The 22,756-nt window shown below is 43.6% G+C and overlaps 1 protein-coding gene across 9 annotated transcripts in view; it reads left to right on the top strand.

Moving 5' to 3' along the window:
* TBC1D1 (TBC1 domain family member 1) overlaps nt 1–22,756 on the top strand; it is a 933,361-nt gene that overhangs the window by 279,114 nt on the left and 631,491 nt on the right. The window contains exon 1 of one of the 9 annotated variants that reach the window (XM_085642286.1): nt 3,911–4,141. The exons of 7 other annotated variants lie outside the window; for them this stretch is intronic. In XM_085642286.1, coding sequence (XP_085498412.1) covers nt 4,112–4,141 — 30 coding nt within the window. In that variant the 5' untranslated portion in view covers nt 3,911–4,111. Of the gene's footprint in view, nt 1–3,910; nt 4,142–22,756 lie in introns of those variants that run through there. One more of the 9 variants, XM_085642282.1, reaches the window with a different exon arrangement.

The following is a 22,756-nucleotide window of genomic DNA, read 5'->3' as shown; positions in this document are numbered from 1 at the left end:
GTTTCTCCAGGTGTTGGGAGGAGTATACTTTGGCATGGTTCCATGGCCTCAGGAAAAGCACTTGGGGGGGGGGGGGGGGGGGGTCAGGCCTCGTTCCAGCAGAGGCCATCAGCCGGGTCCAGGGCTGGTCCAGTTGGAACTGGTCAGTTAGGCAGTTGCAGGAAAGGCCTCTTGTAGCATATTGTGTTTCTGTTGCTTTAACAAGACGTCATCCTTATGACCGTTGAAGTCCTTTTGTTTGTTCTTGATACAAGAGCGAGAAGGTCCAGTCCTTCAGGGTTCTTCTCAGGTCTGAGACAGCAGGTTAAGTGTTCTTTTATCTTTCTCAGGTCCAGAAAGTGTTCTGAGGAGGGTACTGGGATTGTCACATTTATGCATGACACCAGCTTGTCGGCGGGATGACTCCTAGCTCCTCCCTAGCTATGGGGTAAACGTCCCAGGGGTTACCCCACCCACTTTTGCAGCATTTCCTATTTGTTCTACTTGAAATAACCCCTCAGTGGCCCCTCTGTCTAAATCCCACATGATGAAACACTTCTCGTGAGCAGAGCCAATGTTCCCACCCCAGATGTGTGGCCAGGAAAATGAGAAAACACTCCTCTGTGGTCACTTCAAACCAGTTCAAGGAGCAGCGTCCTCCCTGCTGAGTTTGGAGCCTGGCTGTCTGTAAGAACAATGATTGGACTTGGGCAGGTGTTACCAGACACCTGCCTGTGCCAGGGGAGGCCCCTTTGAAGTTAAATTGCTGGGCGATATCCAAATGGTCATCCTGCTGGAGGGCAGTACAGCAAATAGACAAAAGGTGATGGGAGGAATGATTGCAATTTGTATAACCACTTGCAATTGTGGTAGCCATACAACCCATCGTTCTTTTGCCCACCATGCCACCTCAGTTTTGTCCCAGCCATATGCAAATCAGTCTTGACCCTGCTCCAATACGAACAGTTCAGCTGAAACTGCCATGTTCTCTTTGAACCAGTGACCAAGGGTATGCCCAGATGTCGGCCCCTTGCTCGCTGTGCCACTGGAACCAAGCTACGCCCTAACGGAGGAGACCAAATCAAGGTGAAACCGGTCTTGGGTTTCTTGTGTTCCGGTTCAGAGGACCTGGCTTAGCAGTTTGGGTGTACCTTTCCTATTGGAGCAGGGTCAAGACTGATTTCCATATGGTTGGGTCTAATCTGAGGTGGCACGGGGGGCAAAAGAATGACTGGATGAAATGTTACACCAAAGATTGCCAGTGGTTATACTTATTGCAAGCATCCTCCCATCACCATTTGTGTGTTTGACGTATTGTCAAAAGAACAGAAACATCTCCCCAAACTCAAGCCTTTGTCTTTGCTCTGGGAGCAGCTTTTGACACCTCATTCAAATTTGAGCACCCATAGAGCTGCAGCTGGAGGCTAATGCAAGTTAGCCATCAGAGTCCTTTAGTGGGTAAAAGGAGAATTTCTAAAATACCTTTTTCTTTAATATTTATTCAAAATCCAACTTCACCAGTGCATTGGGCCAGTGGGTAATTTGTGTAAAAAAAATAAAAAAAATAAAAAAGTGACCGGGATCTTGTCAGGAGGCAGCTTGAACCAGCCCATTTTTCCTGTTAGCGCCGCCTAAAACAGAACCAACTGCTAACCATGAAAGGGGGGAGAGGATGTGGTATAATGGCCAGAGCTGCAAACTTCGGAGCGGGGGAACCAGTTTTGAATCTCGACATCGGCTTAACATCCTGTGATCCAGGCAAATCACTTAATCTCCATGTAAATTAATGTGTCCTTAACTGGTGCTCATGCAAAGCGCTGGTGTTGATGATTTAGTTGCCAGTGTTGAGCACCGGAAACCACCAGCTCAAATTAAGCACTGTATTTGGCTATTGATTAATATTATAAAGAGTGTGAATATGTCCCTTACATATGTATATCACCTGTTATAGGGCATGTGGAGGACAGTATTGCCTGTTGGTAGGCATGTGGAAGCCAGCGTTACCTGTTGCTTGACACCTGCAGATTGCCATTGCTAGTTGGTTCGGATGTAGAAACTTGTATTAACTGTTGCTGACCATGTGGAAGCTGGTAATTCTTGGTACTGATCCGAGGCTGACCTTCCCTGACGCTTAGCATCTGGTGACAATTTATTATCGCTTCCGGGCATTTGGAAGCGGTTTAATTCATGTTGCATGGCACCCCTAAGTGAATCATATATGTTGCTAGTTATTTGCATTTGTTTGTGGGCACATGGAGGTCGGCACTGCCTATTGCATTGCAAGAGATGGCTGGCCATATCTGTTGCTTCTTGCCAATCCATGCATTTCCGCTTGCTGGACCTCTGGATGCTGTCAATACCTTTTTTGGGCATTTAAAGGAGAGTTGTACCCTGGCATATGGAACATGGCCCTTCTTACCACAGTTTCCAAACAATTTCTTGGGGAAGTTGGCCATGCCCTCTGTACCCTGGTTATCGTATCATGGCAATCATCACTGTAGAAAACTCCTCAACTGACTACATTAATAAAATGGTCTTTATATTCCTTCAAGTTTCTGGCCCACGCCCTTTCATATATCTTCCATATACCTTCATCTCTACCATTTAAGACTCAGTTCATATATGAAAAACAGTCATAAAAATAGGATAGGGGTTAATTGTTACTTTTTTTTTTTTCTTCTTAGAGGTGGAGTTCAGCATTGGTAAACGCTCAGTGTGACCCACGGTGAAACCTCAAACCACGCTTCTTAAACACAAGGGGAAATGTGTGCCCCCCCCCCCCCCCCCTCCACCCACCATGTCATGCATTTTTCTCAATACTTGAAGTTGGAGGAACCATTTCTCGACAGTCCTCAAACAGGAGAATAGGAACGTTCCCTTCACAAACAGATCATTATCTGTCACAGATTGTTGGCCTGCCAGGTTTTTCTAACTCTCTGGTGTATATTGGTTAGGCAGTCAAAGCTTGGCTCAGAGGAGGTGGGCCAGAACCTCTGTAGCTGATGTCACAGGTGCAAGAAAGAGAATCTCCCGTGTTACTTCATGCAAAAAACAGCAATGCCACTTGCACAGCGGCACGGGTCTCTCAGTTGCAGAAGCTCTGTGGTACATTGGCATATTTCCACCGGATAAGGTTTATGGTTGTGCTGTGACTCTTTGCAAGTTGAATATCTCGAGGCCAAAGGGTGTTATTTAAACCAGGGGTCAAACAAGGCCTGAAAGCGGGTCTCTTTTTCACAACTTCCGGATGGTGTATCCGAAAGTTTGTCCAAGACCTGAAAGGTGGTACTAGGGTTACCACCTGGCCGTTATTTTTAAACTGGCATGACCTGCATTTTACTGTCTGGGTCGGTACAAAAAGTAGAGAAATCATCTAAAGCCGGTATTTTTTCATCATATCATTACATGCGGTGCGAGTTCACCGGGGACCTGGGCGCGAGGGGCCCAATTCACCCCAATTAGCGGCTGTGTGTGGGAGTTGGTACCAATATCCATGCTCACATTCTGAGAAAATACTGTCTTCTGAAAACAGTGTAATTACAGTTATTTGCTAATAAAATATGATTGATTTTTACGGCAGGGTAGTTACATTATTTATATGGAAAAACGACGCTATATGAATTCTGTGTTATAGGGGTTGTTGCCTGCCACTAACACATTTTTTTACCAACTGCAGTTCATTTGCTTCAAAACATTTATTATTCGCTCGCTTTTTGGTGTCAGTTTTTCTCGTGACGGCACGTCTGTGCATCCTGCGTTGCCGTAGTCTTTGGGCGACTTCTGTTCTCCACAGAGAGCGGTTTTAGAAGTCAAGTGCGACCACGAAGAGTTACGCTGCCTTCATGACGGCGCTTTTCTTTTATAAGCCGCCAAAACTCCCGAGTGAGTTTCCCAGCGCTGTGTCATATAGAACCAGCCCCTCTGCGACTTCCTGGTTTCTCAGCGCTGCTCGCACTGACAAACTGGGGAAGGCGGGTCAGCTGTCGAAGGGAGGAACTCACTCACTTCTCGCCGGATCCCGCCTACTCAACTGACCGCTCACAAGCCAGACATGTCGGCTTACTTCGGGCGCTAAGGGTCGAAGGGGGAGGTAGCAGGGGGCCAGCTCGCCCGATCTGCCTGCTGCTTTAGGATGTCCCCACTCTTCAGCTGGGTGGCTAAGGTATGACGTTTCTTGGGCTTAGTAGTTAACGTGTTTTGGAATGATTTAAGTTGCGCATGCAATTCACCTACACGGGGTGTAGACCTATAGGAAAACTGTCTGGACTGGCTGATTTAAGATGCAGCCTATCGCTTTTTAATTAACTATATTTTCAGAAGCTTTCGTGCATTTAAAACCACTTTAAACATTGAGGTTAATGAATTGTTGCCTGTATCGGAAGAAAATAAAACAAATAAAACCCCGCTAATTTTCTATTTTCTGTCAAAAAATATGTAACTGTTTTTATGAGATATGGTAACTTCAGCGCACAGATGCATACAGCTCTCTTTGCCATGATGCACATGCAGATTAGCTCTGTCGCTGCTGGGGTGTTATTATCGCACTTCTGAGTCTGAGCTTGTGTTTTTAAAAGTAGACCATAGGTTGTTCAGGCATAAGTTCCTCTTTGGTATCTTTGTGTACCCATGCTAACTATTCTTGATCGACATATTCAGGACTATGTATTGGTTCAAATCCTCCAGCAATATCTCATTGCTGCCCGAAAATATTATGCAACATGTGGAAATACTTTCTTTTTTAAATACATTTTCTCAATGTTTTGTTGAATTTCTCAAATGGACAGACCTAAATCCTGGAAAGCTAACCAAGGCAATGTAGCGCTGGATGCCTGGAGTTCAGCAGCGCCAAACATGTGTGCGTTTGTCTAGGGGACGCCATCTGCACAGTCATTTTATGTAATATTAGTGGAGACCGCTAAATGATGTAAGAATTACTTTTTATGGTGCTCAGTGCGTTTGATGGTAGATATCAAACTCAAGGACTATATGGAAAGTATAAAAAATATACATTTTCTAATCCTGTATGGCTCAAGGAATGTATTGGTGCAAGCCTGATAGAGCATTGGTATCTGGCTGGCCTGTAGAACACTCTAAACATGACACTTTTAAGATTTTTCAGCAATTGGTCCCAAAATGTGGGAATTCCCTCCAGTCTTACTCATGCTGGAACATATTTCTGCCAAGGTATGGGCCTCCCACTTTGGTCCTCTGCGTTCTCTGAAAATGGCGGTACCACCATGCATGGGGTTTCTATGGTGTCAGATTGCACTCGGGCAAAAACTAGATGCAGCACATTTTGTAAATTTGGAAAGCAGCTGCAAGTGACATTCCGGATTAGGATAACTCTTTTGGTCACCTATATTAACCTGGCGGATTATTAGGGTCATAGGACCATTACAACAAAAAGACCTATTTAATATCCACTACGTCCCCGAGAATAAAAGGGATACCTGGGGAACGAAGTAGGATTTTTATCTTTAAGTCCCCCTGACCTACATCTCCCAAAAGTTCCCTGAAATATGGTCGAGCCCACCCTGACCTGTAGGAGTCGGGGTGAACCCGATGATGAAGCATGACACCAATAGGGTGTGTGAGGGTTAAATAACAAAGCGGATTTGCTTCCTTCCCGCATTCTGCGGTGTTCGCCACGTAAGGATTTTAGGACCTCTAGAGCCTAGTTCTGGATGGATACAAGTGGGGCAGTGTATGGAAACCTACACAACTACATATAATTAACATGTACACATCATAAGGAGTCAATTTCTGGATGCCCGAATGACCTCATGCTGAATCCCTGGCCAGTACAGCACACTGAATAAGACATCAGAATGTGATTTTTTTTTTTTCCAAGTTGGATAGTTTCCTTCAGTCTTTCTCATACACAAACCTATTTCTCCCAAGACGTGACTCAGATCTGTATTTCCTTAGATCTTCTGGATGTTGGGTGTCAGACATGTGGGGTTTCCATGTATTTGAGAACGGATCCACAAATTAGACCGCATGGAACGTTTTTTGAGGGGAGCAATTCTAAGGATGACGCCTCCAGTATTTCAACTATGGGTTCGCTCACCACTCAAGGCAGTCTACCAACCACAGGCCTATAGGAGTATTAGATCAGTGGTGAGGCTTGCATGATTCTCAATCATGTTTTATTACTCCAGCTCTCATTCAAATGACAATGTATTGTAAAAAAGAAAACAAAAACCAAGATTTTCTTTTCTGTGATGGAAAACTGCACAGCTTCAGACAAGTGGCAAAGCTCCTAACATCTAATATTCCCTCACTTCTCGCAACAAAAAACAGTAGCCCGCATGTGTAGATGGACTTCATGCCTGGAGAGGAATAGATCAACAATGTGACCGAGTGAACACCACATTGGCCTTAAACTAACATTCCACATGATCGCATGTTTGTCGACTACGATAGGTACACACATAGATTGGATGCTGCCCTTATTGGTAGTAGTGAGGGAACCCTGGGCAGTGCACTATATGCTGTTCCCCGAACACAGTTCGGAAATTTGTCCCTCATCTTTTTTTTTAACCAGTGTTTGACTTGTGCAGGGAATTCTGGGTAAGAAACAGTGGTGACCTCTTTGCAAGCCGTGCCATGCATCACTTTTGCATGTGTCTAGTGTCAGAAATGTTTGGGGTTGGTAGGTCTCCTTAGAGGCTAGACACCTCACACCCAGGAATATGTTTTTGTGCTCTGTTGAGGAGCCGGACGTTGTTTAGAATTTTGTCTTCGCGTAAGACAAAATCAAAACCACATCTGAGCTCATGACTGGGGCAAAGAATTGTGCATCTGTACCACAGTAAGGAGCCAGATGCTATTTGCATTTTTTGGGGGGGGAATCGGAAAAAAATGCAAACAGCGTCTAGCGTCTTGCTTCTTGCTGTAGCTCAGAACTGAGTGTCTGGTCCGCAAAACTTTGTGTCTGCTCCCCAGCGTGTGCCTCTTAGCTGAGGCACAGACACACAGTTCCTTGTCTCCCAAGCCTTCTTGAGTTCAGAGAAGCATTGGGAGAGGAAGAAGCTGTGTGAAACGGAGTTGAGAAGCAGGAATTGGAAAGGGAAGTACTAGGAACAATCTTAGTCCATTCCTTTGCAATCCCCATTGCCTGATTCGTTTCATCTGTTGGTGTGAGGTGGCACCCTTATTTAAATGAAGGTTGATTTAGCTCCAAAAGAAACAGTGCAGCCCGAACTACGAGTACAGGTCTGCTCTGGGCAGACAACCAAGCAACCTCAAGCCTGATTTGTCCCTGTTAAGCAAGCTTAACTTTCACATCATCTTGAAACTAATTACCTACTGCACCCGAGGCAGTCTGGGTTCAGACCCAGTTTCAGTACTGAGATGGCTCAGATGGAAGTCACTGAGCACATCAAAGGAACTTTAGATAATGGGATGAAGGCTGTCCTCGTCATGCTAGTTCTATCGGCGGCCTTCGATACAGTCCCCCACTCAAAGTTGGTAGCCCGACTCCAATCAATTGGGATTGGTGGAACAGCCTTGAAGTGGCTTTTCTTCTTTATAGAAGAGAGAAGTTAGGAAGTTTGGTTCCCCCCCCCCCTCCTTGTCTTCAAAAGTACATGAGTTGACAGTCAGTGTGCCTCAAGGTTCGGAACTTAGCCCCACTTTATTTAATGTTAATCTCACACCCTTAGCTTAGGTTAGCTGAGGCCTTAGGGGCTAAAGTGTATTCATATGCTGACAATACCCAGTTATTGTTTACCTATTGAAAGGGTGAGGAGATTTCTGGTGAGGCTGTTAAAAATGCCTCTCATCCCTGTTTCACTGGATAACCACCAATAAACTGAAATATAATGCAGACAAGACAGATATTATTTTTTGGCTGTATCTTGCCAGACTCATTGCAGACCTTCTGGCCGAAGGACACCCCACTCCCTGGCCTTCAACAGGATACAGTTAAGAACCTGGGCATCACATTTGATAGCATACTCTCCTTTCAACCACATTCAATTGGTGGTTAGCTCTTGTTTTGTCATGCTATGCACTTTGAAAAAAGTTTCTTCCCTTACTTTATTTTTCCACTAAAAAACAGTAATTCAGGCTTTAATAATGTCCAGCCTGATCTATGGAAATGCCTTCAACTTCGGTCTCCCAGATTACCTTCTTAACAGACTTCAAGTGGTCCAGAATGTGCAATTCAAGCTCTCCTTAGCCTCTCCTCGTGATCTCCCATTTTCCCACATTTAAAAATCTTTTGAAAACATTAGTTCTTGTCCACAAATCACTGGATTCCACTGGGGCAGACTATCTCAGGGAAAGGATGAAAGAAGATGTCCCCTTTAGAAAACTCCGATCTTTCACTGGTCCCCAAGATCTGTCAAGCGAGAATTGGAGGCAGGTCTTTCTCCTATCTTGGGCTGGTAGCATAGAGTAAACTTCCTATGCAGTTATGCACAACAGCTGAGATATCGGTTTTTAAGAACATTTTTTAAAAACCTGGCTGTCCCAACAAGAGTAATTTTACTGTCTGCTTCTGCAGGTAGCCTGGACGCCAGTGCTGGGACTCTGCGGAGTATCTGTGCACTTTACAAATCCCATCTCCTCATCCTCATCCTCCTCATCATTAATCACATGTGCTCTTTCACCCCTTACTACTGGAGCCTGAAAACTTAGCTGAAACCACACTCCTTCCTAGAGTCTTGCCAGTGGCAGGCTCTATCCGCTCGTGCTGTGGTGCATCTTATTTTATGTGCGTCAGAATGTTAACGCTGTTTCACAGCGTGATATTTTAAACTGTGCAAGTAGGCTACTTTGTTAAAAAGCTTTGTGTGTTTACCTTTGTTCTGACACCCACTTCCTTGTGAACTCCCGCCCCGGTCCGCCGCGTCCATTCTGGGCGATTGTTGCGGAGGGTGAGGAGGAGCCAGCACTTCCGGGCTCGAGCGGCCAGGTTAGCGCTCTAGTGGCATTGTAGGGGAAGTGTACTTAACCCGGTGCCTCACGCAGTCGCGTTGTGGAGAAGAGTCTTGCCGGTGGCAGTGGCAGGCTCTATCCGCTCGTGCTGTGGTGCATCTTATTTTATGTGCGTCAGAATGTTAACGCTGTTTCACAGCGTGATATTTTAAACTGTGCAAGTAGGCTACTTTTTTTAAAAAGCTTTGTGTGTTTACCTTTGTTCTGACACCCACTTCCTTGTGAACTCCCGCCCCGGTCCGCCGCGTCCATTCTGGGCGATTGTTGCGGAGGGTGAGGAGGAGCCAGCACTTCCGGGCTCGAGCGGCCAGGTTAGCGCTCTAGTGGCATTGTAGGGGAAGTGTACTTAACCCGGTGCCTCACGCAGTCGCGTTGTGGAGAAGAGTCTTGCCGGTGGCAGTGGCAGGCTCTATCCGCTCGTGCTGTGGTACATCTTATTTTATGTGCGTCAGAATGTTAACGCTGTTTCACAGCGTGATATTTTAAACTGTGCAAGTAGGCTACTTTTTTAAAAGGCTTTGTGTGTTTACCTTTGTTCTGACACCCACTTCCTTGTGAACTCCCGCCCCGGTCCGCCGCGGACCGCCGCGTCCATTCTGGGCGATTGTTGCGGAGGGTGAGGAGGAGCCAGCACTTCCGGGCTCGAGCGCCCAGGTTAGCGCTCTAGTGGCCCCTACTGCCTATAAATGTGTGTTGGCCAGCGTCCGCGCAGCGGACGCGTGCAGCGGGCGCGCCGGAAGCGCGCCGAAGTCGAGCCAAAGTCAAGCCCGTCTGCGCCCGTCCGCGGTCGGACGGGGCGCGGGGCCATACACCCTGGCTCACCTAACCCCCTCCACTTACGGTACGATAAACAAACGTTATTGAATTTCCGTCCTGCTATAACACTACCATGTTTACATTCTATGCAGGCCTTATCACTACATAACTGTTCCATGTGCCCTTTTACTCCTGAAACGGGCTCTATAACAGTCCCCTCTAAAAAATTGTTAAAAGCCGCACTGCTTAATTGTAGATCTCTCAGTAAACACTGCATTCAGGTCTACAACCTACTTGAGGATGAAGCACTGGATATACTGATGTTAACTGAGACCTGGCTTGGCGAACACTCTGATCCAGACATCATAGAGGCGCTGCCTCCAGGATATTCTCTCGCTAGGCTTGACAGGCAGGATGGTAGGGGTGGTGGTATAGCTATTGCTGTTAGAGTCCCATTGGAATGCTCCTTACTCCCCCTGACAATTGACCACTGCGAAGCTGCTTCATTCAGTATCTCACTGGGACCTCAACACTCCCTATCAGGTATTCTTATATACAGACCCCCAGGTAGACTATTTGATTTTACAGCTAGTCTAGTAGAGGCGACAGCACATCTCGCCTTGAGGAAATCCAAACTCCTGGTACTTGGCGACATGAACATTCATTTTGATGATGTCCAAGACAAGGATGCCTCCTGTATAAAAGATGAATTACTCTCCCTGCAGCTTACTCTTAAAAACATAGAACCTACGCACAGACAAGGTCATCTGCTCGACCCCATATTTGGTAACTGGAATGGAGTAGAAACGCTTTCTCCAATACCCGTTCCTTGGACTGACCACTTTGTCATTCCCTTACGAATTTGGGTGTCCGAGCCTGAAAATAGGAATGATAGTACGCAGATTTACCAATGTCGAAAGTGGAAAAACTTCAACTTAGACACCTTTATCGACAATCTTGAAGCGGCTGGACCTCCTGGAGGGTCAGATTGTGAGGCTGCCTATTCATGCCTGAAGAACTGTGTCCTAACTGCCCTAGATAATACTGCTCCTACCCGTAGGTCAGTAATTACCAAGAAAATGAGAAAACCCTCCCCGTGGTTTACCTCTGAACTTCAGGTGGCAAAATCTGCATGCAAAAAACTGGAACGAGAATGGCGCATTAAATTTTGCCCCACAGCCAAAATTCAATATAAAATAGCGCAAGCAGGATATTATAAACTTATTCGTTCCTCTAAAGCACTGTATTATAAGACCCGCATTGGAGAGGCTGAGAACTCCTCAAAGGAGCTCTTTAAAATTTTTAAAGAAATCTCGGTAGTATCTAATGAGAGCAATGCCCAGAGTGACTCTGTTGAATCATGCAATAATATTGCTACATATTTTGCTAGCAAAATTAATAACATCTATGCAAATTTCTCTAAGGATCTGCCCTCGGGCTCTGACTTCACTGAGAATTTGGAGATCACTCATGATAAGGAATGCCTATACTGCTTTACTGTTCCTTGTACTACAACCTTAAATAATATCTGTAAAAGCATTAAATCGGGTTCCCCTCGAGATCCTGCTCCTCCCAAGATTTTAGCAGCTAGCCTTAAAGTCCTAGAACAACACTTCAGACACATTCTCCAACTCTCCTTTTCTACGGCCACCCTCCCTGTGGAGTGGAAGCAAGCCATTGTACTTCCAATAAAGAAAAAACCTAACATAAGTCAGGATATCCTTGAAAATGTACGGCCTATTTCGCTGCTACCTTATCTGGCGAAGGTGGCCGAAAAAATAGCTAATAGTCAACTCATGGCCCATCTTGAGTCTAATAAGGCCTTCCACAGCTCTCAATCTGGTTTCAGGGCAGGGTATTCCACTGAAACCGCCCTTCTGAGAGCGACCGAAACCTTACGTGCAGGCGTGGATGAGGGCCAGACTATGGCTTTGATTATGCTTGACCTTAGTGCCGCGTTCGACACTGTGGCACATTCCATCTTGCTGCAGTGTCTGAACAAAGCCGGGGTCACCCAGGAAGCACTGGGCTGGCTTAAAGCCTTTCTCACCAACCGCTGCTTCCAGGTTCAGAGAGGCATGCATCGCTCTAATAGCATAGCTTTAGAACAGGGGGTACCTCAGGGCTCCGCCCTGAGCCCCACCCTGTTCAATCTCTACATGGCCCCCTTGGCGGAAGTGGTTGAATCGTTCGGCATTGAATTAGTCTCATATGCCGACGATACCCAACTCCTCCTCTCCCTGTCCCAAGCACCCTCCATTGATGCTAACAATTTTAATACCTGCATGCAGGCTCTGGCAGGCTGGATGACCCAGCACTGCCTGAAGCTTAATGGCTCAAAAACGGAGGTTCTGGTAATTGGAGGAAGGGATGCGAGCTGGACCAAGGAGTGGTGGCCATCATGTTTGGGACCGCTACCCACTCCCTGCAAAGCAGCTAAGAATCTGGGGATCTGGGTTGATCCCAGACTCTCTTATGACAACCATGTACACAAAGTGGTTGGGAAATGTTTTGGGGTAATGAAGACCTTGAACCGTACCTTAGACCTTCTCCCTCTGGAAGCCAGGCGCACTATGACCCATGCTCTAGTGACCTCGAGGTTAGACTATGGCAATGTGCTCCTGCTCGGAACCACACAAAAAAACTTCAGGAGACTTCAAGTACTCCAAAACACAGCAGCACGCCTAGTCCTTAGACTTCCGAAAAGATCAGCCTCTATGCCAGCCCTAGCCACTCTGCACTGGCTCCCCATAAAAAAAAAGAGTCCTATTTAAAGCTCTTTTAATGTGCTATAGGATTATCTCACACAAAGCTCCCCTTTATATGACAGATCTGGCTATCCCCTACGAGCCTACTAGAACTCTCCGCTCTGGGGGAACTGGACTGCTTAAAATTCCCCGCATCAAGAAAGCCAGAATGGGCGGATGTTCTTTTCGTGTTATGGCTGCCAAAGAATGGAATTCCCTCCCTATGAGTATCAGGCTAGCGGACTCAGAGCCCTTGTTTAGAAAACTTTTAAAAACCCATCTGTTTTCTTCTTAATCGCCCTCTCTTGGCCCTGACTTTTCTCCACAGCGCGGGGACACGCCGGGATGGCGTCACCATGCGCTTTACAAGCTCCTTTATTATTATTATTATTCCTTAAGGGTGTGGCTGTTGTGGGCTCTGTGCTTGGGTCTTTTGCTGTCTAGATCCAAGGAAATCGGGAGACATTGCCTCAGGAGATTTTGACTCCATTTCATCGAAGTGTTTTTCTCCTTTGTCACTGCTCAGCAGTTTTCTTCCCCCTCATGCTGTCTCCCCCATCTCTGTTTCAGATGCTCTTTGCCTCCACTCCTTGCCGCTGCTCATGCCTTCTTCTTGTCTCCGCTTCCACCTTTTCCTTATCCCCACTCCTAATCTCTGCTCCTGCTGCTCTCCTTCATTCCGCTCCTCTCCACTGCAACACTTCGTCTGTCTGCGAACATTCGCAAACTCCCCAAGATCATTCTTTGAATATGCTTCATATGTGTTGCCCATTTCATCTCGAGGTTAGAAGTCTAGTTATCCCTGAACGGAGTCAGGGACACATGGATCCTTGAAGCAGTAGTATTGCCAATTCCTCGACTTATTCCTGCAAGTTGTCTGCTATTCTGTTGGACACATGCTATAAGGGATATTATTTTTACATCCGGCGAGTCCCAGGAGGACCGCGTCCTGAGACAAGGCTGATTCACAAATATTTTACTGTGAGTATGCGTGACTCATGGGACAAGACTTTGAATCTGAGCATATCTGACCAGATTTACAATGTATAGTAGTGACTTTGGCAGAAATGCATTGTCCATATATGTTATTTATCAACACCCCTTCCTTGGTTATAACAACTTTTTTCTTTCTCAAAAGATGTCTGTGGGGTGATGCATTGTTTAATCTGATTTTCATTCAACCTATTCAAATGATTTCCTGATCATCCTGGGTGCTCCTTAGCTAACTGTAGTGTTCTGAGAGGGCCTAACCACATGACCGCTAATCTTGATTTACTTGTTGATTTTAATATAGCAGTGAAATATTTTACCATTATTCATTTTCTAGGTCTGACTGTACCATGACTCTTTGACTGTTTCCTGAAGCAAACTATCCCAACTAAAATACGCAGAGACTTTTCAGAAATAACTTGGTTTTCATTATGCCAGTTCCTGTATCCGAATAGGTATTGGCTGCGGTCCTGCTGGTATATAAGATCAGTGAAATGTAAAGATGGAAGTAGTATGAAAACTATTAATATAACAAGGTGGGATGAGAGTAATGTGACCTTTTTAATTCTTTGTAATTTGACCTTCATCTGCCGAATTGTACATGAAAAAGTTTGGAGCAGTATTAAAGGAAGACCTTGTGCTAAGATAATACAACGTGATGTAGGAAAATTATACAATTAATTGAGGACTGTGATGACAAAAGCACTACTTTGCTTACCAAATAAATTATATCCCAAACAGCTCTCTTGAACTCCTAAGACCTATAAAGAGTGACTCCTTAATTTATTGACAATCACATTATTCCAACATACAAGGTAGGCTATGCAATCCTATGTCTACATTCTAAATATAGAAGATTTCATATATTTGAGATAGCATAGCTAAATGAGTTTCACCTAAGAAGATTAACACAGAGGCTGTTCATTTTGGGAATGGCAAATGCCAGCTTATTTTTCTTTACTTTCACTCCCTGAAATCCTTCAGATTATGGCTGTCCGGCAAATGGGTTAATTGCCAGCTATTTCTTTCTTCAGAGTATTTATGTAGGCTGTTGGCTGAAAGTCTGAGGAGCTATCATTGATGATCAATGCCTTCATACAGCCAGGATGCTAATCTGAGTCTCTTAAAACGCTACTATTACAGTAAGGTGTGCAGTAGATTCTTCTATGCTCATACATTTTAAACTAGTTTCTAAAAATCCTATACACGTCTTCCCTATTTACCTGTGAAGATTATTGGGGACGAGGTTACAGCACAGCTTCAGATCTGTATAGAATTCCTGCAGTTGCTCTTGGACCTCCAGTCCTTGTTTAACGCACTGATCGGTCAGTCGAGAATGCTGTTTGGAATCATGGAACTGGTGCACGGACAGACCTGCTACATTTAGGGTGGTGGCAGCTTTTGACACCATGGGCCTGAGCATTTTGTTTGATTGACTAGACATTTGGAAAGGCAATTGAAAAATATCAAGCTGTATGTGCATTGACCTTTTTTTGTGGCAGAGGTTGACAAGTTACAGTTGGTCAGGTTTATCATGGTCATCTGTGTGCTGAAATCCACAATGATCAGCTTTATCCCTTGATCTAAAAACAAAAAAGTAATATTTACCTTTTTCGTGGGCAATATGTGGTCTACAGTGTCAACATTAGGTTGGTTTCAAACCATTCCTACTGGATTAGCATCTTACCTCGAAGGCTTTTCAGACAGTAGTAGATGTCTTGAGGCATTACAGCTATGCACGCAGTAAGGTTAATTGCCATTAAATGGAGACGGGATCGTAGTCCTGCTCCAATTCTGTCCAGTTCCCCATATTCTCCATTTCTGTGTCATATACCATTGTGGGCTACTCCTGACCCTGTGCATACAGGGTAAAACACAACAGTGTTCTTTGGCTTCGTTTTTTATCTTTCAAACCAAAGGGTGCTCACAGTCATGAAGGCTTTTTTATTTTCGCTTGCATATGATGTGAAGGTTGTGCCTTGTTTTGAACAATGCATATATTACAAGTGATATATCCAGTTCTTTCTTACACAGTATTGTGTAGCCATTTCTACAACAATGCAATAATGAACATTTCTGATCATAAGAAATATGTTCATCTAACTTCATGTTTAAAAAATATATATTTAAGTGTCGGCTACCAAATAGGGCTGAGTGTTTTGAAAAAATATAGATAATCATTAATGCTGTCTCCAGCCTTCAGTTCTATATCCCTCCCACTTAGACCAATTGTAAAATATTACATTCTACTTTAGGTTCCAACATGTTTGAGGGGACAGATCTATGTAAATTGGTAGAGAGATACTTTGGAATTGTCTCCCAAAATATTTGAGAGGAACCTTTTTTCTCCATTTTCATACACATGTGAAACCTCATCTGTCTCCGAGATCTTTTAATGTGAGATAGGTAATGGATTTTTCAGGATGTATAGAGATGATGCTGTTTTAGTATTTGAAATACTGGACTTTATTTGGATGTGACATGCGGTTTTCATATTATGAATTTTAAATATCTTGTTTGTTTTGCACCTTGTAGGTGTGATTGTACAGTAATACTCATGTGCTTTATAAATTAAAAGAAAACCCCGCACGGGCATAGTTTTTGGAGCAAGGCAGAAGATAGGCTAAGGATAATTTTAAATTATATGTATCCGGGGTGATAAACCCAAAGCAATAATATCACATTGTGCGAAAGCTTGCAGCATTTTTAGGTCTAACGTGTATATCACTTGCACCATTCATGTTGAATTTGCTGCTTACTGTAAGGGGATTTGAGGTGGCCTCCGCGAGCCATTGGCTTAATTCGCTCCTGAACCTTTGAGTTCTGCGGTGCTTGTGCCTTCAATGGCAAGCATTCTGTTCTGTGCTTACTGTAAAAGGCTTTTGGTTAGCCTACTTGAACCCTGGCTTCTTTTGCTCAGGGAACTTCAGCCATTGGTTTGAGACATTGTCAATCATGACTTGGATCAGTGCACAGGAGTATTGTATTGTCAATGTTTTTCTATTGGCATTTTCAGTGTTTTTTTCTAACCGCGTTGGAATGCATGAATTATTGTTATGGAACTGAGATCAGTATGCTAACGGCCTGGTAGCAATGGACACTAAGCAAGAAAAAAGCAACTGAAAATGGATTATAGATAATAAAAAGGATTTATTTTTGCAGCATCCATTTTTTTTTCCAGATGCTTTTTTTCTGAGCTTCCTCCCCAGTAGCAAATTAGTTTGTCATTTATAAGGCATGCGCACGCACCTGATCTACACACCATACAAACGTCAAACCAAATGGCTTTTTAATGGCGGTTATTCATTTTGGCCAATCGTTATATAGTGATGTCCTCCGTATAGCTGGGAGCTTCTTTTAACAAAGCATTTATGAGGGCTGTCGGAATGGGGCAGAAACCGAGGCAGCAAGTAGAAGTATCAGAGCAGAGAAGTAGAATTTAAATTGGATTTGGATTACTGGAGCTATATGTTAAAACTTTGTTCTTTATACCGGGTGCTCTCAATAAATAAGTGAAGGCTTAGATCTGTGAAAAACATTCAAGAAGTTGATATTGCAGGTTGGCGTCCTTACAAGTGACTATTTCTCAGACCCATGATTCAATACATAGTTATATTATTAGATTCATGTCTGATATTCTTTACAAAGTATGTTTCCTTTTGTTGTTTTTTATTGTATCTGGAAAAGTTTGCTGCTTCCTGTATCAGAACTACACTACTTGTATCATTATGTCAACCGTGTACACACTATAGAGAAAAAATACTGTGCCCTGATGGACACCAATACATTTGGATAAAACTTTAATTGGGGTAGTCTCCATAGCGTGTACATAATTTGCAAGGAATATTGTATTATGAAGTACATAATGGATAGTCTGGGGATTGATTTTCTTAAGTAAGTCACTGTATGTGACTGCTCTTAGCTTTAGAGGTTAAGTGCAGCCACTGCTCTGATGTAAGCTGTTTCTTGGGTAACACTGTGTAGTATTTATCAAATCATTATCATGCACATGTTAGATTATAATCCAATTATCTCTAAGCGATTCATGAAATCGGATATTCAGCAACGCCATGCAGTATTCAGTAGGTGCATAAGACCCTCCCGAGATGAATTGAGTGTGTCAAGAAATAGGCCTCCAATTAACCATCCTTTGCCTTCAGATCTACATGAAAGAGAGACTAACATGAAAAACTCCCAGTGGATCCCAGTACCATAAAATAGCATGACTAGCATCCTCCTAAATAGTTATCAACTGGCAATCCAGAAGAAGTCTTCTATAGTCCTCATAGAAAGTAATTGAAGTTTTGTCATGCATGCTCCTCCGGAGCACTCTTAGCATAATATATGTCTCACATACTCATCTGCCATGATTCGATTTGCCAGAGAAAAAAACTATTAGAACAACTCTCCAAAGCTCCAACTGGCTTAAAGAAAAAGTGACTAAAATGCGAGGCAAGCTGCAAGAGTCGTTAACTGGAGCAGAACTTTGCAGAGGAGACACATGGATTGTAGTCTAAACTCCCACTTCTATATCCTGGATCACGATCGCTGGAGAAGAGTAGATGGACTGAACTGCTGCAAAGGCTGACCTATTGATATGGCGAGGTGTTTTCTTACCTGCCGGTGAATGTTTCCTTAACCAACCGTTGCCAGTGTAACGTGAAAATTTTTTCTTAGTGTATTTTGAATAGTACTATTACTTTGTGAGGAGAACACGTTCGAAGAGAACCTATTTTTAATGACTGATGTGTGCAAAGGGTTCTTTGAGTTCTTGTTCCCTGTATTTTTCTAAGGCAGTCATTAGATGCATGCCTTTTATTTCTAGCTTTTTAAATTTATTGCTAAAACAAAGCACTGAATGGGGTAGGAGTTCATTGCTTAAGGGGCACCCCGAAAGACGACACAGCTTTAAAAAAAGAATTCATAGCGTCCCAGGGACCAGTAACTGGATTTGAAAGGAGTGACAAGCTGGCTGTGAATGTTGCCTCTGTCCTCCTAGAGTCCACCGCTGTCCTGAGAGCTGCAGGAGTAACCCGCACTCCCCCTTACCACATGGATCACCCATCTGCACGTTTAGATGGGATGGGATCAGGCAGAGGGACGCAGTCAGTGAAAGGTCACTGGCCGTGTGGCACAATTAATGTTCTTAGCTGGGTCTGAGGAAGGTGCTAGTGTTTCTGCATTCTCGACCTGGAAGGAGATTTGCAGAAGGACCTAAGGCTGACAACCAACTTTCAGTTTTAGAGCCAAGTTTCACCTCCTACCACTTCTTTAAATGGACAAAGAGAAGTGCTGGTAATCATCAAATTGATTGGGATGGGTCTTGTGGTAGGGGCGTGTCTGGGGGGCATGGCTTCGAGGCAGCCATTTAATAATATCAGCATTTTCTTCAATGCAAAGCACCCTAGTGCCCTTCAGCCATATTCAGTTTATATGTGCAGGGCTTAATTGTTATATTTTGCAGTTTTATATAGCTCAAATTTGGCCTAAGGGCATTAAAGTGTTTTACCTTAGAAGCAGAAGTTTTACATGAATGTGTTCTTCTTTGTTTTTATGTCATGGGCAAATTAAGTGATTTGCCCAGAATCCTAGGCTGTTGAGCTCACGCTGGAATTCTACCCCCTCCATAAAACGAAAAGAAAGTATACTTTCATGTAGAACTTGCGCTTCTCATTTAAAGCACTTTAATGACCTTGTACCAAAAATAAAACTGCAAAATAAGTACCAGTTGCGCACTGTACACATGGCCAAACTTGGCCGAAAGGCGCTATCGCTCTGACAGTCAATGGCCAGTGTATTCTAGTGCTGCCGCCTTGCACTCTGTCAGCGGAACAGTTCCTATGTCTGGAGCTCTAGCCATCAAGCCACATCTCCCTATTCCTGTTGCGCTGTCAGTTGGAGTGTAGGGCTGAAGCTGCAGCGTAGTGCTGGAGCACACTCCCTGTGGACTGCAGAGCGCCGCACCGGCATGCGTTCCTCTGAAAACGTCCTGTTCAGCAGCACCCACGCTATACGTACCTATACCGCTGAGCCTGGCCCCAGCGTGCCACTAGGAGTACCAGTACTCTCTTCACACAATGAAAAGTTTTGGTACTCAAGGAGAGAAAACTGAAAAGTGCCAGTACTCCGTACTGGTGAGTCCCAGCCCATTTAAAGCTCTGTCTCCTATCCAAAACAAATGGAAACATTATCCTCTGGATGGAGGGAGGGTTAGAAAAGAGGGATTAGTAAGCAATGGTTATTCTGAGGTGGTGCCCTTTAGAAGCTTTATAACATACTTTGAAATGTAAGTTTGAGGTAACCTGGGGTCATATTGCTTGTTTATGTTAATCCAGGACTGATTTATAAGCCTGCAATTATGTATTTTTCGTACAGGATATGTTTGTTTTTAAAACAAATTTTATTGTGTCAAGCCACACATTTTCTGCAGAGCCCTGGTATGTTTGCTTTTAATCACTTTTTATTTTCATAATTAAGATTCAAATGTTGAATAAAGCTATTTGGAGAAAGGCATTTGGTAGCCTATAGTTTGTGCCAAAAGATGACTTCAGTGAAAAATCAAAAGATGCTTTTCGTCACTTTCGAAACCCCCTACGTCCGAACTTTGGAGGGGGGCCGGGGGACTGCCTATTGGTCAACCAATGGAGGCAGAGCTAATACTCCAAACAATGGAGCAGAGCTATCGTTATAGCCAATACAAGAAGTTAGACTGATAAATTGGGCATTTTAAACATATTGGTCAAACCCAATAGGATTAAAACAAATGTGTCTTAGTGATTGCATGATGTTTATGGGCTACTGGCAGATCTTTGAAAAGAAGAATGATTGATTTGACAACACAAAAGAGCTTCTGCAGATTTTGGTGCAAACAGTTTTTAGAACCACTTTCCGAAAAGCTATTTCAAGATTTTTGCCAATTCGCTGAAAATTTGATCTCGAATAAATACTTCTAATAATATTTTCAGGAGAAAGCTTCTATCTGACTGTGGATCAAAGGTATATTTTCAGCCTCCTCATCTGGACTTTGCAATATATGCTTGTTTGAGGCCACACACATGTACAGGTCTCCGGATATCCAGCTTAGTGGGTTAACACATCTGATGTTATGTGTGACTGTAAAGTCCTGGATTTGATTCCTAGTGCATCTTTAGTTTCTCTTGCGATTGAATAAAGTATGACCACCTGTTAATTACTCTGCTAAGAATCTGCGCTGTTGAAAATCAAAATATTATTCAAGTTGTTGGCACCCCACATTGAGCAGTTCTCTTGTACTTAGATACAATCCTGCAGGAAGCCACAAACATGTAGAGCTGGCAAAAAAAATGTAGTTGCCTTGAAATAACTTTGCAGCGAACGGTGTTCTAGCATACAAAAGGATCAAGTTTTGCTTCAGGTTCCAAAACACACTAATGGACAGTGTCCTGCACAGATGTTACTCAAACAGAAATAGTGGCTCCTCTCAAAAGCATATGTTATAACAATAACAAAGCTTTTAATTCTGTTCTGAAGTCCAAGCATAAAGTGTAAAATCCACTGCAATGCATATGCTTTTTTAAATCCTGAATTGGCAAAATATGCATTATATATTGTTAACATTTTCCAAAGTTTCTTCGAAAGGAATGTCCATATTTTCTATATGGTTGCTTCTAAAAGTCTATACTGATTATAGCAATTAGCCTGGCCTGGGTAGGGAAAGGGACAACCTTGAGTGGGGCACAAGCGAGACACCAGGCTTGCAACGTGGTTACCAGCTTGCCATTGTAACGCTGGAACAAGCAGTGCACAAGGTAGTATTTTCAATATTCAGTGCTTTCCCATTGGAAACCTACTATACACATTATCAGACTTAAGCTGATTCTAATAGTCTCAAGCCTAGTTTGACAGCAGAATAAGGCTCCACAAGCGTAAAGCTGACAGACTACATTAGTTTGAAGAGGCAGGACATAGTGATGCAATGTGTACGCAAAGGGAAAAATGCACAAGGCATGCATTAAAGCAAATTCTACATCTGTCTTACAATGTACTCCGAGAAACGGATCATAGAAGTGTTTGCTTTAGGTGGCAGGCTTCACATAGCAAAGCTAGCTTTCAGTCTGCCTAGTAGTTGGGAATCAAGCACCTGAGCTACCCTTCAGGGGGCCGTGGTCCATCACAAAAGAACATGTGCCATAACCTATCATTTCTACTTGATTTCTTTTAAAATTGCCATTGTTCCTGTGCTTAATGCCTGAGGGTACCCACAAAATCTATTGAAAACCTAGAAACGCAAGATATTAACTGAGTTGAGACTTAAAAAAAGTTCAACAATCATTATAAGGCATTTTGGCATTGAACTAACGCATCAGAAAATATATGAAGTTAATAAATAAACTAGATGAATTTTAAGAGCCTTCCTACAATGGATCCTTATGTTGTACAGGCCAGGATGACTGCATTCCAAATATGCATAAGCAACATAAGAGAATGAACATATCCCTTCAGGCCTTTCTAAATTGGGAGACTGATAGAAGGAGGGACAAGACAAAATTATGGTATGGCATTGATTGATTGAGATTTTACAAAGCATGAGTATTTCCTGGCAACTGGGTATCCTGGCACTACACTGCTGGACTAAATCACCTCCGTAAGGAAAGAAAAATCAAAGGTGGAAGGGGTAGCGCACAGTTGAAGAGGCAAGGCATTCCACACCTAAGTTGTTACGACAGAGCACCCCCTTCCACCAGATCGGTTATGATGGATTTGCAGAGCACACGCCATGAGGCTGAAAGTACTGAAGGTCTAGGAGAATTGTGAGTGAAGAACGTTCGGATGTAGGAGGGGGCCAGTTTATGCAAGACCCAATGGCAGCGACTGTGAGATTTACAAAAAGAATGCTTTAGAAGAAGGAGCCATGGGATTACCTAGAGAAGATGGAAAATATATGATGTTATCCCTAGCACCCAACGTGCAGCTGAATTCTGAATAATTTGAAAATAGTATTAGAGAGATTGTGGAAAGCTGGCTCAAATGGATCTGCAGTTACCTAACCAGGAGTCCAGAACTGCCTATACATATGTGTTGTGTTGAAAGGCAGGGAGAAACAGGAGAGTTTTTTTTTATAGGTCCTTTACAAGTAAAAAGCACGCAAGCACGGAGATTAATTCTTTGGCAGAAACTTGCCAGTCAAAAATGATTACCAAATTAACTGCCGACTGAGGAGGAGGAGGAGGAGGAGGAAGAGGAAGAGGCGGCAGCGGCAAGGTGACCAGTGTGGTCCCCAAATGGAGGGATTACCAAAGAGCAATATCTTGGTCCTAGAAGAATTAAGATTAGGGCAGTTCCATTCATCCAGTTGACGA

Source organism: Triturus cristatus, chromosome 2_2 (genome assembly GCF_964204655.1).
Source record: "Triturus cristatus chromosome 2_2, aTriCri1.1, whole genome shotgun sequence".
NCBI lineage: Eukaryota > Metazoa > Chordata > Amphibia > Caudata > Salamandridae > Triturus > Triturus cristatus.
Note: the sequence above shows the minus strand (reverse complement) of the source record. Positions and strands in the feature narration are given on the sequence as shown.